This window comes from Sorex fumeus, unplaced genomic scaffold, assembly GCF_029834395.1.
Source record: "Sorex fumeus unplaced genomic scaffold, SorFum_2.1 ptg000098l, whole genome shotgun sequence".
NCBI lineage: Eukaryota > Metazoa > Chordata > Mammalia > Eulipotyphla > Soricidae > Sorex > Sorex fumeus.
Window position 1 is genome coordinate 60,263,544 of NW_026606155.1, and position 16,416 is coordinate 60,279,959.

General features: G+C 36.4%; 1 protein-coding gene across 4 annotated transcripts in view; it reads left to right on the forward strand.

Annotated features, from left to right (window-relative positions):
- BAZ1A (bromodomain adjacent to zinc finger domain 1A) overlaps positions 1 to 16,416 on the forward strand; it is an 86,284-nt gene that overhangs the window by 52,591 nt on the left and 17,277 nt on the right. For 3 of the 4 annotated variants that reach the window (XM_056134303.1, XM_056134305.1, XM_056134307.1), the window contains 8 exons: positions 2,147 to 2,242; positions 4,160 to 4,298; positions 5,756 to 5,902; positions 9,920 to 10,015; positions 10,131 to 10,355; positions 10,723 to 10,888; positions 11,138 to 11,251; positions 13,315 to 13,439. In XM_056134303.1, the coding sequence (XP_055990278.1) occupies positions 2,147 to 2,242; positions 4,160 to 4,298; positions 5,756 to 5,902; positions 9,920 to 10,015; positions 10,131 to 10,355; positions 10,723 to 10,888; positions 11,138 to 11,251; positions 13,315 to 13,439 (1,108 nt within the window). The remainder of the gene's footprint in view (positions 1 to 2,146; positions 2,243 to 4,159; positions 4,299 to 5,755; positions 5,903 to 9,919; positions 10,016 to 10,130; positions 10,356 to 10,722; positions 10,889 to 11,137; positions 11,252 to 13,314; positions 13,440 to 16,416) is intronic. The other variant, XM_056134304.1, reaches the window with a different exon arrangement.

Below are 16,416 nucleotides of genomic sequence, written 5' to 3' on the forward strand. Positions count from 1 at the left end.
TGAACACCACTGGGTATGACCCCCAAACCAAAAATAAGTTATCTGTAATAATGGTGAGGGGGAATATTTTCAGAAATATTTAATTATAAATTTAAGTAAAAGATATTTCTGAGATAATTCTAAAGTTGATTTTCTCCAAAGTCAGTCCTTGTCCTCGTGGTTGTGTAATATTTACACGTAACTTATATTGACCATGTCACTCACCGTGCTCATTTAGGTTGCCTCTATCTTTTTTAATTATTTGGAGGTAAGAATGGGGATGTGTAATATATATTCACTAGTAAAAACGGGAAGAATCAAAAACATTTACAATCTAAATAGTAACATTTAAAGATACTATCAATGCTAACAATAACATTGCTAATTTTAGCTATCAAATCTTTATTCTGAGACTTTAAAAGATCCTTTAGTACTTATAATTTATATCATTTTTGGTTTTTTAATGTATGTACTTGTTCATATTATTAAATTAAGTTAGATATAATTTTTAGTGACTACTTAAGTTTATTAAATAGACATAAGTAAACTCTAACCCTTTTTTGCTCATAAATGATGATGGAGTGTTTGAACTCATAAGTAAATGTCTTTCAATTCGGGAATTGTATCCTGGATGAAATTGTAAGAATAGAATAATAGGTCAAAAGATCAAGAACATTTTTTTGAACTTTCCAGAAACATAAATAGGTATTTGTTTTAGTTGGGCTGGAGCGATAGCACAGCGGGTAGGACGTTTGCCTTGCACACAGCCAACATGGCCAACCTGAGTTCGATTCCTCCGCCCCTCTCGGAGAGCCCGGCAAGCTACCGAGAGTATCTCGCCCGCACGGCAGAGCCTGGCAAGCTCCCCGTGACGTATTCCATATGCCAAACACAGTAACAGTCACAATGGAGATGTTACTGGGCCCGCTCGAGAAAATCAATGAACAACGGAAGGACCGTGACTGTGTTGTTTTAGTTAAAAACTGTTAAAAAGGTTTTTTTACCAGGTGATGAGCGCGTGTGGGGAGGCAGTAATTTTAGCATATTACTCAAAGCACAATAAATTCAATACTTGGTCATTTTACATTTAAAGTTTTGTAAGTGCACATTAGTTTTTTAAAAATTTCAAGGGAACAGAATACTAACTTATTAAATATGTTGAGAAATAATTATGGTATTTAAATACTCTTGGAGACTTTTAGAGTAATGTTCATCTTGCAGTTTCAAATACCAGAAGTAAAAAAATAAGGGTTTCCAAAGTAGTTAGAGAAATGGCCTAAATTAAAGGAAGGAGAAATCTTTAACATTAATATAACTTAGAATACTATTTTTACTACTGTTCCTTTCGTGTGTATAGCACACTGTGTGTGATTTTGCGTTCTAAATACAATTGAAGATAGTAAATGCATTATAACTATAAGGAATTTTTTAAAGACTATAATAAATTTATTATACCTATATTTTGTCAGGATCTAATAGAATAGGACTTAGCTGCTGTGTAGGCAAGATAATTGAAGATAATAATTTATCCATGAGTTACTATATTGGTTGGACATTAAAAACTTTTGGTGGGACTGCAGCAATAAACAGGTAGGGCCTTGCGTACAGCAGATCCAGGTTCCATCCCCAGCATATGGTTCCCCAAGTCCCTCTGGGAGTAATCTCTGAGTGTAGAGCCAAGAGTAAGCTCTGAGCATTTCTGGGCATGGCCCCAAAACAAATAATCTTGTAAGAGTTGTGTCAGATATGCTTTGTTTTAATTGGTGATTATACTTATACCTGCATCAAAACCACCAGAAGAGTTTGTAAAATTCAGTTTCTTTGTCCCATCCCAGAGTCTTTGGTTCAGTAAGTTTGGGGTAAGTAAGTAAGTAAGTAAGTAAAGGCCCTCCCGTTGATCGTCGATTTGTTCAAGCGGGCCCAGTAACGTCTCCATTGGAGACTTTGTTGTTACTGTGTCTGGCATATCGAATACTCTCGGTAGCTTGCCGGGCTCTCCGAGAGGGGCGGAGGAATCGAACTCGGGTCGGCCATGTCAGCCGCTTGTAAGGCAAACGCCCTACCGCTGTGCTATCGCTTTAAGGCTCAAATATTTGTATTTGTTACATGTTCCCAGATATGCTAATTTTGAAAATTAGTAAGGATTTCTTTTAAACTTTTGTTTAAGGAAAGAGAGAAATTACGTGAAGAAAAGCGAAAATATCTGGAATACTTAAAACAGTGGAGTAAACCTCGAGAAGATATGGAATGTGATGATCTTAAGGTATAAGCATTTTACATGATGTTTTACACTCCCATCTTCTTATGCTTTGCTGAAAAATCTTATCTCTTAATAGTTTTATCTTTACATTTAACTGAAAGTAAATAACCAGTTGAATAACTGATACATATTGTTTGCAGCATTCTTAATATTTATTTTATAACAAGGTTTGATAATGATTCTTTTTTTTTTTTTTTTTTTTTTTTTGCTTTTTGGGTCACACTTGCCAATGCACAGGGGTTACTCCTGGCTCTGCGCTCAGGAATTACTCCTGGCGGTGCTCACGGGACCATATGGGATGCTGGGAATCGAACCCGGGTTGGCCGTATGCAAGGCAAACGCCCTACCCGCTGTGCTATTGCTCCAGCCCCGATAATGATTAATTTGCAGAAATAATTGGTCTTTTGTGTCATACTTGATTATCCTATATAACATTGGGATCAGACTGTTTTTAGTTTGATTTTTATGTGAAGATTCTGCCAAGCTCAAGAAATGATCAAAATATCTAAACCAAACTCATTCATCTCAGTTCATAAGGAACAATTTTAGTGTCAATAGATCTCATATTATTTCTAGTTCAAATATTTATGAGATACGGTGCAGATGAAAATATTTATACACCTAATGCTTAACTTCAAACTCTAGGTTAAAGGTCCCGTTTAACAAGAAAATATACTTTATTTGTAACAAAATGGATAAACCTTAAAGGCATTGTGCTATGTGAAATAATCAGAATACCACATAATCTCACCTATGTGGGGAATCGTAAAAATACACATATACATACACAGGAGAAAAAAAAAAACCTGAGTTCAGATACAGAAAAACAAATAGTCTCCAGTCTTAGGGGATTGGGCCTGGGTAAAATGGGTGAAGGAGTCAGTTACAGACCTTCAGTTACAACTAAATCATAGGTATATAATGTTATAGCTTACTGAATATAATATTGTACTGCAGGCCAGAGAAATAGCTCAGTGGACTAATTGTATGCTTTTCATGCAGGAGGCCCTGGTTCAATCTCCTGTACTACATGGTCCCCACGCAAAGAATCTTGAGCATCCCTCAGCATAAAAATAATAATATTGGGGCCAGAGCTATAGTACAGCGGGTAGGGTGTTTGCCTTGCATGTGGCCAACCCAGGTTCAATCCCCAGCATCCCATATGGTCCCCCAAGCACTGCCAGGAGTAATTCCGGAGTGCAAAGCCAGGAGTAGCCCTTGAGCATTGCTGGGTGTGACTCAAAAAGCAAAAATAATAATAATAATAATATAATTATTATTATTAATATTGAAAGCTGAGGAAGTAGATCTTAAGTTTTCACCACAAGCATAAATTTTTGTAACTATGTATGGTAAAGGATGTTAATTAAAGACTGTAGTGATCATTTCACATTATATACAAATACATGTTGTATACCCATAACTAATACGAGATTATATGTCAGTTATACCATAATTTAAAAAGAATTACTTTGGGGCTGGAGCGATAGTGTAGCAAAAGATCATTTGTGGATAGATCATTTGCCTTGCACACCGCCGACCTGGATTCAATCCCTGACATCCCATATGGTCCCCCAAGCACCTCCAGGAGTAATTTCTGAGTGCAGATGCAGGAGTAACCCCTGAGCATCACTGGGTGTGACCCAAAAAGAAAAATAAAAAGAATTATTATTTTTATTACTTTATTCTCAATTAATATTCTTAGTTTGATGAAGTAAAAAGGTCATCTAAAGATATATTTAGCAAGGTTAGAATAAGGCCTTACTGTAATTTTAAAAGTTTAAAAGGGAACTATGATAAATATCTTGGGTAGAGAACTATTGTTGTACTTGAAATATATCATTTGGTGAAGAGTATATTATATTTGCTTTTTATACTATACTTGACCCAAGTATTTATATAGCCTGTTCAATCTTGTAGGAACTTCCAGAACCAACTCCAGTGAAAACTAGACTACCTCCTGAAATCTTTGGTGATGCCTTGATGGTTTTGGAGTTCCTTAACGCATTTGGAGAACTTTTTGATCTTCAAGATGAGTTTCCTGAAGGAGTAACTCTAGGCAAGTGCTATTGTTATAGTTCACCCTAAAATTAGTAAATTGAAAGAGCAAATATCTCTCAAAGAACTATCAAGTCAAAGAACCAGGTTGCCCATTCCTCTCCTAAAGTCTCAGGCGATCACTGTAGACCACTGCTGGGACTGAAGTCATCTGAAAGCTTACCTGGCTCCATATTTCAAGTGGCTTTTAAAATGCAAACCTGGTGGTACCATGCAGAGATGGAAATGTAGTAGAGTAGATTGTATTTCTTATGCATCATCTGAGAGGTCCCTGAGGCAGGAACTCGATGGCTAGCTATGTATATATAAGAATACCACTCACACCCTAAATTGACACAGGATAAGGGGTGGGGTATATTTGGAGATTTGGTATTGCCTACCCTGTACTTATATAAGGTTACTTTATATAAGCATCATATATAAGCAAAATTTGTCTGAGGATCCCATTTTGAATTTTAGTTGTCAGCTAGCAAAATGATTTTCCTAGGATCCCAGTAAAGACCATCAAAGACAATTATAACACCATTCTAGTAAGAGTGCATTAAATGTACATGGAACCTGGAGATCTAGGAATGTAGCTTAGTGGTGGAATGTATATTTTACCTATGTGAGGCTTTAGGTTTGACTGTTGACACCAAAAAATTTTGAGTGTGTTCTTCAGAAGGGCCTATATATTCCCCTAGTTTTCTTTTTCAGCTTTTATTTTTGTGCATTTTATTGTAGTTAAGATAATATGGTCCTCAGTTTTTCTTTATGAAGGAAGTAGAAGAGACATGAATCATTGTGCGTTAGAGAAGAGTGTCTAACAATGCTGATTAGATAAGAAGTTTAGCAAGAGTCGTAGTATAGCAGGTAGGGCATTTGCACACTCTTGACCTGGGTTCAATTCCCAGCACCACAGTGGTCTCCCGATCCCCACCAGAAGTGATCCCTGAGCACAGAGCCAGGATAAAGCCCTGAGTACTGCTGGGTGTGTCGGGAATAAAGTTTCGGTATAATGAATTTGATAAGAAACATAACTTTTGGCACAATGTTAGTATTAAACCTAGTGATGATTACCTATTTGGTTAAGTAGTGTTACATGAGCTCTTAATAACAGTGGGACACTACTTAAAAATGGTTGCATTGTTATTCAAATTAAAATAAAACAAACTATAATTTTAAATGGATCTTAATTTTCATTTCCAGTCTTAAATTTAGAAAAATTATATTGATCTAGTGAGTCTTTTAAATTTATTGAATGTTGAGATTTTGACTTAGAGTTTTATTGTACCTTATCGTGATCATTAGAGATAGTCATTTTTGTTTTGTCTTAGATTTCTTGGTTCTACTTTGACATAGACATTTAGAAAATAATTACACAGGCTGTTGTTAATTAAAATGTTTATTATTCCAATGGAGTTGTTTTTTCAGTACATGAACAGAACTGTAAATTCATTTTAAACATTTTATTCACAGAAGTGTTAGAGGAAGCTCTTGTAGGAAATGACAGTGAAGGCCCACTATGTGAATTGCTTTTTTTCTTCCTGACTGCCATCTTCCAGGCGATAGCTGAAGAAGAAGAGGAGGTAGCCAAAGAGCAAATAACTGATGCTGACACCAAAGGTCAGAGTTCAGTATTATTGCTGACTGATAGTAGCTTAATAGGGAAACTAAAGTTTTGGAAGTTATTTTAAAATTAACTTGACTTTTATATTAACAAGTGCTGTTTAATAAAGTTAGTTTTTATGTTCCTATTTATGATTACTTTAAAAGTCTTATGCATGCCCACACCCATAACCCCCTCATGTCCCATCTGTCTTGCTTTTTCAATTTTTTTATATTTCTCCTGTGATTTAATGGCACTATGACTTTCCTTGACCAGTATCTGAAATTCTAAGAACTTTTGCCAAATGGCACTGATTTTTTTTGCACTCAACTAAAGAAATACTTTATTGTCAATAATATTTCAAATTTAATGTAATACTGTTGGTTTCATTTTAGATCTCATCAGCTTTAGGCAAAATTAAATTTATCTATGAATTTGAAGTAGACATTTTGCTGTTTGAATTCTGTATTAAATATTTGAAGTCAGTGTGTAGTGCATATTAATGGAGGAATAATTCTTAGGGCAACCCTTGTTTTTTCTTTTTGGTTTTTGGGCCATACCAAGCTATTATGACGGCTTACCCTGGGCTCTGCACTCACGGATTACTCCTGGGCAGGGCTCAAGAGCAGACATGCTCTGGGATCAAACCTGGGTTGGCTGCATGCAAGGCAAGCTCTACCTGCTGTGCTATCTCTCTAGCCCTAAACCTTTTCTATCTTCAAGAAATAGCATTGCACTGTTTTGTTTAAAATTTATCTCAAGAAATGTTAAACATTCATAATAACCTTTTAGGCGACATCTTAATACTTACTACAAAAAGTTAGTATCGTTCAGATGGTTTTATAGTCCTCAGCTAATTTGAACTCATCTTCCTTTGTGCCTACTTCCTGAAGCAACAGGATAATTGATGAGGAAGCATCTGATTTTGGTTGCTTTTTAATTTATGTAGCCTGAGTTTGAATGAAGTATTTCTCTCACTTGGGTGCCAATCAAAAATTGGTCCTTATCAAGACTATCTAAGCAATTTTGTCCCTATTGTCCTTTCAGATGATTTAGTCAACTAAATGTGATTCAGTTAAAGGGAAGAGAGAAGTCAGTTTATTTATGAAACATAAAGATTTTCTAAGATGACAAGTACTAGCGCTTAAGGTTGATTATCTAAGACAACATAATAAATAATTATTCTTTAACCATTAGTTTGTCTTACTGACCAATACTATTACAGGATTTTAACCAAGTTCTGATTGATCTGTAATACAAAGCATCAAACTGTATTTTAAGACCAGATATAAGTCAGAAATCCTGATGACCAACTCCTGTATAAGACCATCTCTAAGTTCTCTCTTTGAAATAGTATTAGATACTCAAGTCTTTATATGTCTACATTAAACATTTTATGAAAATGTTTAAATGTTAGGGAAACATAAACTGAATTTTTTATATCCTTCTCATACTTCCCTATTATTAATAGCCACTTTTCATATGACTATTCCCAATCAGGATGTTCTCTAGTATTTTTCATATATCCTCCTGTTTCAGTAACAAACTTTTCTTCAGTCTTCCTAAAGATAGTTAAATGATAAGGTAGAATTAAATATTCTTTAATTTCCTCTTTAGCAGTTCTTATTAGCAAACTGTTTTCCTGCTCTTTCCAGAATGGGAGGGAGTGGGGCAGAAGTTAAATGAATTTTAGTGATGGAAAAAACTGAGGCTTGTTATAAAGGATCAGTACTAAAGATCACATAATGTGTTTTAATATTGGTATGTGCTTTTCTTCATTTAATCTTTATACCACCCTTGAGAGATAAATATATTTTCTATATCTTACATATAAAGCTTAGATTCGAAGAGTTTAAGTACATGGCTAATGAGGAAGTGATGAATTATAAACTCGAGCAGTCTAGTTAGAGCTTTGTAATGACTGTGCATACTGCTTCACAAATGGCAAGGAAATGAACAACTGGAATATTTGTGCCTAACAGTGCCATTGAAACCATCTCTTCAAAATCTCATTTCTTTCTCCTTTGATCTCCCTTGGTTTTGTTGTTGTTGTTGTTTTGGATTTTGGATTTTATTTTGGGGCATCAAACCTTACTCCCTATACTCTGGCTAATTTTCTGTTTTTATATCACGCTTGGGAATTTTGACCAGATTTTTTTAAACCTCACATTAAATACACCCATTATTATTTTTAGTGTTACATCATTGGCTGAGTCTTTCATAGTATGAGAGCAAGAGCATTGTCCTTATATGGAACTGTTATATTTATTTACTAAGATATCATTGTTTACAGTTGAAATTGTATGTACCTAACTCTGACTATAAAAATAAATGTACCTATTTAAGATAGTTGTGGTATATGTAATGTATATGTATTCTCTTGGTACAGTATACCCAAGAGACTACCTCTAAGCAAACTGTAGGTGCAGTTTCTTGAGAGTGCCCTTTGTTAGATAATTGAGTTAAATAATGTATGTTTTGATATGTCCTTTCATGTGAAGTAAGCTCAAAATTCATTGGTTGTTATGTCCTGTGACTTCTATAGCCTGTGCTCTCAGAATTTCAAATTCCTATAGAAAAAAATAGGCTGACTACGTTGATTGCCACTAGGGGGAAAAGCCAATATACTTTTACAACTTTGTTTACTTTAGAGTGCCTATAACTCAACATTTGTCTGGCTTTATGTATAAAGTAAAAATTGAAAAAAATAATTATATCTAGAATTTCCTAGTGAAGAATATAACGTCTACCATTTGGAGATATATTTATATTCTATTGGAGTGACTTCTTACATGCAGATACCTGTTCTTTTGAGGCCTTGTTTGTTTTGAAAATTTCAAATGCATGAAATTGTCAGTGAGTTGTAATCAGTTTTGATACTGGAACTTTTTTATTTTCATTTAGTATTTCTGTCATTTTGTCAACTTATAAACTCTAGGAAGGAAATATACATCTAAGGAACCCATAATCCATTTGTAGTTCAGCCCCATGACTAAAAATTTAGTATTACTACATGAGCTCCTTGTTGGAGCCACTGAAGGAAAGTTGGAAAGATGAGTGAGCAGGATTGTCATTTCCATATCCCACTTCATTTTCTTCATATTGAGCTTCTAAAAAATTCATTTGAAAAATTTTAATACTGTTGATATAGACTCATTCCTTTAAAGAAAGTGAAACAAAAGTTAAGTGACTTATCTAAAGGCTGTGCAATTAGGAACCTAGGTGTTGGTATAGCTAAGACTAGGATATACATTTCTAACTCGGTCTGAAGCTGTGTCCACTATACTATGATGTAAGAGAAGAGGTTTCTGTAAATGGAAGTTTTTCATAGTGACACTTTTAAGTTTTTTTAACTGTGTTATAATTAAGAATAATTATATAAACTATTGCTTTAAATATATTGGTGCTAGTAGATTTGCTTTTTAGTCCTACTTATAAGCCAAATCCTGATTAAGGAAGGCAATTTACTTTGAAAATATAGGAAAATTATCCTGCATTTGTTAGATTGGTTTTTTCAAAAATAAAAACAGCATATTTAAATGAAGAGGATAAGTCAATGGTTAAGTGACAACAGAACTGTCTTTTAACTTCTTTGATGCTAGTTTTGTGATGATTGCAACAAGTATTTTGTCATGATTCAGTCTTAAAGTGTGTATTAAAAATTGAGTGTCTTCAAGTAGATTCTGGTTTTCAAAGTAGACTTTTTTCAAGTTATACTGCATGAGATTTGTTTTAGAATCTAAAGTGTGTTTTACCATTTCTCAGAATGTGTATGTGCATATTATTGGCTAATTTAGAAATTATTTTATCAATGTTATGAGGAAAATATTAGTCTTTAGTGAATGTCTTGGAATTTATAGTTTTAGGCAGAGAGTTGGCAGAACATGAATATTTGTTTGTTTACTGAGTGTTGGTTCTTTTGAGGTTCCTGAATGTTAAGCTATTTGCTATTTCTTTCATCATTTTAAAAGGACATTTTCCCCAAATATTCAAACTTTGATTTGCACTAGAATAAAGTATTTATTTCCTTAAAGATTTAACAGAGGCTTTGGATGAAGATGCAGACCCCACAAAATCTGCACTGTCTGCAGTTGCATCTTTGGCAGCTGCATGGCCACAGTTACACCAGGGTATGTGTGGGTTTTGTTTTTAAATTGGCTTTTCATATTTAATTTTATAAAGGCACATTTTATATTGCTTATTTGTCTGAATTCTTAATCACCATTTCATTTTTTAAAACTACAGGCTGCAGTTTGAAAAGCTTGGATCTTGATAGCTGCACTCTTTCTGAAATCCTCAGACTGCACATCTTAGCTTCAGGTGCTGATGTAACATCAGCAAATGCAAAGTACAGATACCAAAAACGAGGAGGATTTGATGCTACAGATGATGCTTGTATGGAGCTTCGTTTGAGTAATCCTAGCCTTGTTAAGAAACTGTCAAGCACTTCAGTCTATGATTTGACACCAGGTAAACATTACAAGTTAGAAACAAAAAGTAAAAATACACAAATATGTCCAATATGATTTTTTATGTAGTTACAACGTTAGACTTGAATTTCATATGTGAATCTGAAATTTTTTATTGTTTAAATTTTTTAAACAATGTAATTAGAAATCTTTTAAGTTTGTTTAACAAGTACAAAGTCATTATTTGAAATGCCTTGCTAAGATTTGGAGTTGCTTTTCCGTAAAGACAAGCCATTGGCATGTTTCCTCTTGAGAGACTTTCCTGTACTTTATTAAGCATTTCAGGTTGAGCCACTGATAAAAAAATTTTTCAAATGTGATTTTTTTTGTCATTGATAATACAAAAGTTATTTACCAATTTTTGACAGGAGAAAAAATGAAGATACTTCATGCTCTCTGTGGGAAACTACTGACCCTCGTTTCTACCAGGGATTTCATTGAAGACTATGTTGATATATTAAGGCAGGCGAAGCAGGAGTTCAGAGAGTTAAAAGCGGAGCAACATCGAAAAGAAAGGGAAGAAGCAGCTGCTAGGTAAGAGATAAATATAGTCCGTAATGCTAATGAAAACTGTTTCTTTACATCTAAAACTGTTTCCTGTTGTGCTGTAATGACATTCATTTAGGTGTTTGATGGATTTACTTAGAGATGGAAGTAAATTACTACTTTATGATTTTGTGATGATGTGGAGTACTTTCCATAATTTGATGACTAGAGGCAAGATGGATGCTAAAAGTTAAATATATCTTTGCATGAAATAGACTATAATATTTTAACTTTCAGAATTCGTAAAAGGAAGGAAGAAAAACTTAAGGAGCAAGAACTGAAAATGAAAGAGAAACAAGAAAAACTAAAGGAAGATGAGCAAAGAAATTCAGCTGCAGATATATCTGTTGGGTATGATTTGAATTACACTACTCCTCTGACTTTATATAAAGAATAAAAATTGGAGACTGGAGAGATAGTAGAGTGTTAAGGTATTTGCTTTGCATCTGGTTGTGTCAACCAGGACGCTGGTTTGAACCCCTGCCACTTCAGCATGTGGTCAGTGCCCAGAGCACCACCAGGCATGACCCAGTCCCCACCACTCCCCAAAAAATTCTTCAAAAAATACAGATCTTATTTACTCATAGAATTAATGTTATAGATATAAGTTTCTTTAAAAATTTTTATGTATTAATATGATTAACAAATGTTTAAAAAATGAATTCAAGTGGGTCTGGAGTGATAGTACGAGTAGGGCATTTGCCATGCACGCGGCTGAGCCAGGAGTAACCCCTGTGCATTGCCAGGTGTGACCCAAAAAGCAAAAAAAAAAAAAGAATTTAAGTGCCTTAATAAAGTAGATAGCTGTAACATCTAAAGCACAAGTACCAAAGAAAGAACATGGTTACTCCATCAAAATTAAAGCCTTTTCCTTACATGTTTGAGTGAGGCCCTGAGTTTGGTTTGGCCCTGCAAAGAAAGTGTGCGTGGGGGGTGGAGGGGGCGGGGAGGGCCGGGGGGACAGGGATATGGTTTAAGGGCTAGAATTCATGCTTGTTACTCTTGGTTCGATCCTGAGACCCTGAGAACTGCTGTGTATGACACCCCTGAACACACACACACACACACACACACACTCACACACACACACACTCACACACACAAATCACAACAATATTATATAGACCCAAAGTGGTAGACCATAACCTGGGTTTTATCAACAATATCATATAGCCTCTAATCATTGAGCATTGTGGCTCTGGTAGGTGCCCTGAACAATGAAAAAAACAATTTTTTTGGTTTTGGGGCTATACCCTGCAGTGTTTAGAGCTTGTTCCTTGCTTTGTGATTGGAGAATCACTCCTGGTGATGCTTGGGGGATTCGACTGATTTGGCTGCAAAAATTTATTTTTTTAAGGACAACCCAGAGAATGGGGAAAATATCTTTGCAAAATGTTCAAATTTTGCAGTGTATAAGGAACCCAGTCGATAGTGTTGGGAGGTAACTCAGAAGGCTGGAAGGCATGCTGTGCAGGCAAACTCCAGGTTTATCCCCATTCTATCCAGAGTCTCCTGAGTACTGCCAAATGTGGGCCCTCCCTAAAAAAATGGGCAGCATATTAAAGTATTTTAATACTTTACTTTTGGTTTGGGGCCCACATCTGGCTGTACTCTGGGCACTGTACTTAGTGATCACTCCTAGCAGGGTTTGGGGAACCATATGTGGACCTGAAGATGAAACCTAGCTCAGCTACCTGTAAAGCAATTGCCTTACCTGCTATACTTTCTCTCTCTCTTTCCTCATGATTTTTTTAATACCTTAGTAAGCTTTTCTGGACCAGCAGTGTATGTAGCTCAGTAGTAGAACGCTTGAGTTTGAGTCCAAAACCCACACCCTTAAAAATATTTAAGGAATTTTTACAAAGGTACACTAAGTACAAGAAAAGATTATTCACTGGGGAGATGCATACGAAATGCACAGATAGTATATCATATTAATCTCTAGCATGGTACTGCTCCCATTTCGAAGGTGATAATAATAGGTGCTGGTGAGAAAGTGGAAAAATTGAAACTCTCATACATTGCTGGTGCGAGTATAAATGGTATAGCTGCTTTGGATAAATTTGGCAGATCTTTAAACAATTAAGCCATGTTGTCATCTAATAACAGTTCTACTTTTAGCTACATTCCCAAGAGAAATAAGAATATAACATTCATTTCTTCAAGCAAGTCGTTCTTGATCCTAAGACTGGGCTTGGTTCTCCTCAAAATGTTTTCATAGCACCTTGAATTTTTATTACTACCCACTTTAACTTTATAATTTATATAGTTTTTTGTGCAAAATTATAAAAGTTATATCATCTTATCATTACTACTTAAGCATAATGCCTAGCACATCTTTGTCAGGTAATAAATGTTTCATGAAAGAAGTTATATACTCACTAATCAATGTAATCTTTATTCTTAACCTCTAGGGAAGAAGAAAGGGAAGATTTTGATACTAGCACTGAGAGCAAAGAAATAGAACAAAAGGAACTAGATCAGGATACAGTCACTGAGGATGAAGATGATCCAGGGTCACATAAAAGAAGAAGAAGGGGTAATATATAAATTTCTTAACGATTTTCTGGCTTTTTTAAAATTACTGATAATGTACTTTATTTAGTTATTGTGAAGATATATTACATACATCTTTTATTATTATTATTATTATTTTCATTTTCTTTTTCTTTTTTTTTTCTTTTTGGGCCATACCCAGCAATGCTCAGGGGTTACTCTTGGCTCTGCACTCAGGAATTAATCCTAGCAGTGCTTGGGGGACTATATGGGATGCCAGGGATTAAACCTAGGTCAGCCATGTGCAAGGCTTATGCCCTACCCACTGTACTATTGCTCCAGCCCCAATTACATACATCTTTAATTGCAAGCTTTTTGTTCTAGTTTGAATTTTGGGGCCTCACACCAGTAGACTCAGGGATACTCTTAGTCCATTGCTTGGGATCTCCTCCAGAGGGGTGAGGGGTAGGGTTGAAGGAGACCATGCAGTACCGGGGGCCAAACCCAGACCTCCTGCATACAAATCATGAATTTACCCTTTGAGTGGCTTCCCAGTCCCAAGACATTTATTTTTTTTAAATGTCATAACTCATGATGAGTTTTGGGGGGGGGGGGGGGTAGTGGGGCGGGAGGGAGGGGGAGGGACCACTACTGGCAAGCATGTGGTGCCAGGGATCAAACCCAGTAGGCCAGGCGTAAGGCAAGCACCCTACCCATTGACTATCACTCCAGGCTAAGTGTAAGGCAAGCACCCTACCATTGACTATCGCTCTAGCCCCATGTAGTTTTTTTTAAACAGTGTTCTCGGAGTGATAGCACAGTGGTAGGACATTTGTCTTGTGCACAGACAGCCCAGCCAAGCCGGGTTCGATTCCTCTGCCCATCTCAGAGAGCCCAGCAAGCTACCAAAAGTATCTTGCCCACTCAGCAAAGCCTGGCAAGCTACCCATGACGTATTTGATATGCCAAAGTAACAACTAGCCTCACATTGGAGACATTACTGGACCCACTTGAGCAAAATGGATGAACAATGGGAGGACAGTGCTACAGTTCTCGTTTTAATAAAAAATGATGTGATCTTTGAAGTTACATTTGTATATATTCATAAGTAAGTCTTTATGCACATGTCATTTATATCTTAGGGAAGTGTTATAAAACACATTAAGTGTTTTTAGTAGTAACTTTAGTAGACAACTTTCTTAAAACTTTTTTGGGGAGGTTTTAGGGGGGAATCTCCCAAGCAGTGCTCAGTAGGTCAGTGGGCCCCTCCCATTGATTTTTGATCAATTGCTTCAATGCAGAAATCTGAGGCTGGGCACATATGCTGCCCAAGCCTATGTGCTGCTTGTGCCCATGTAGCCAAGTACATGTGTCACCCGCATCTCCCCTCTTGAAATGTGTACTTTCATGCTTTCATGTCTAATGCTGGGATGTGTGTAGGGGCTCTCTCCACCCTTGGAGAAGCTTGGGTTCTCTCTTGAGAGCGTTACTTTCACTCTTTCTCTTTCTCCCCCTCAAAAACCCTCCAAATAAAATCTTTACTTCAAAAAAAAAATCTGAGGCTGTGGTAATACAAGGGCTCTATAGTGCTGGGGATACCCAGTCCATCCCAGTGGTGCTCTGGGACCTCTGGACTACAACTAGCAATACTTAGGGTACTATGTGGTACCAGAAATGAACCAGGGTCGGCCACATATTAGGTATGTTCCTTAATCTCTGTACCCTCTCTCTTGCCTAATTAAGCAAGTTTTGAGTTTTTGCATTTACTGCTTTTTATGTAGTTAAATAGGAATTTATAGAACATATTCGGCATGCATTGAATATCTCCTAGATGCTAGAAATACAAGTATCATAATGCAAGTACTTGTAATCACATTGCTAAGAATAGAAATTTATACTAATGTGGACCAGGAATATGGCTGGGAGGCAAAGTGTGTGCCTGACAGATGGGAGATCCTAACTTTGATCCCTGGCCTCACAAAAAAAAAAAAGACATGTCTACTGCCTTAAAGTATTATAAATTGCTGACTCAAAGGAATCACTGTCACTGTCACTTCCCTCCTGTTGTTCATCAATTTGTTCGAGCGGGGCCAGTAACGTCTCCAGTGTGAGACTTTGTTGTTACTGTGTTTGGCATATCGAATACGTGACAGGGAGCTTGCCAGGCTTTGCTGTGCGGGCAAGATACTCTGGGTAGCTTGCCAGCCTCTCTGAGAGGGGCAGAGGAATCGAACTCAGGTCGGCCATGTTGGCCACTTGCAAGGCAAACGCCCTACCCGCTGTGCTATTGCTCCAGCCCAGCTCAAAGGAGTACATTTTTAAAAAGCTTTCAATATAAATTACTTCTTTGTCTACTCCCCTATATACTGATCAGCTAGGGGAAATGAAATATTGCATTTCTCTTACATGGATGGAACTAGAGGATAGCATGCTGGGTGTGGTCAGAGGAAGAGGGAGAGATATAGAATAATCTCTCTCATATGTGTAATGTTAAAGAAACATCATAAAAAACAGCCAATGGTAACAACCCCAAGGCTAGGCCTACAGGACTGGTTTACTATGGGGAAGAGCAGGGTCATAGGAGAGGACATTGTGCAGGGTGTAGTCTGTAATACACTAGTATTAGCAGTACTGGAAATCACAATGCCCAAGTGTAAGAAAAATGTGAAAGGAAAAATGTGAAAGGATGTTTAACTATCCTCCCCATTTGGTGACTATGGGAGGAGATCATGAAGATCCTTGTGTTTATTCTGTACCTGTTAGGTAGATTTTTTTTTTTTTACATTTTCTAAATAGTTACTGAGTAAATAGAAAAATCTGTAATCATAGAGGCTGTCATATCTGGTTATAATGCAATTGAGATAGAAATCCAAAGCAAACCTCCCATGATTAGAGGTTTGTTTTGTTTTTCTTTGGTGGAGGAGGGACTTGGGTTCTGTGGGGGTAGTGTGGGCTGCTCTCTGCTCGAGGATTTCTCCTGATGATACTCAGGGGATCATGCAGTGCCAGATGTCAAACCC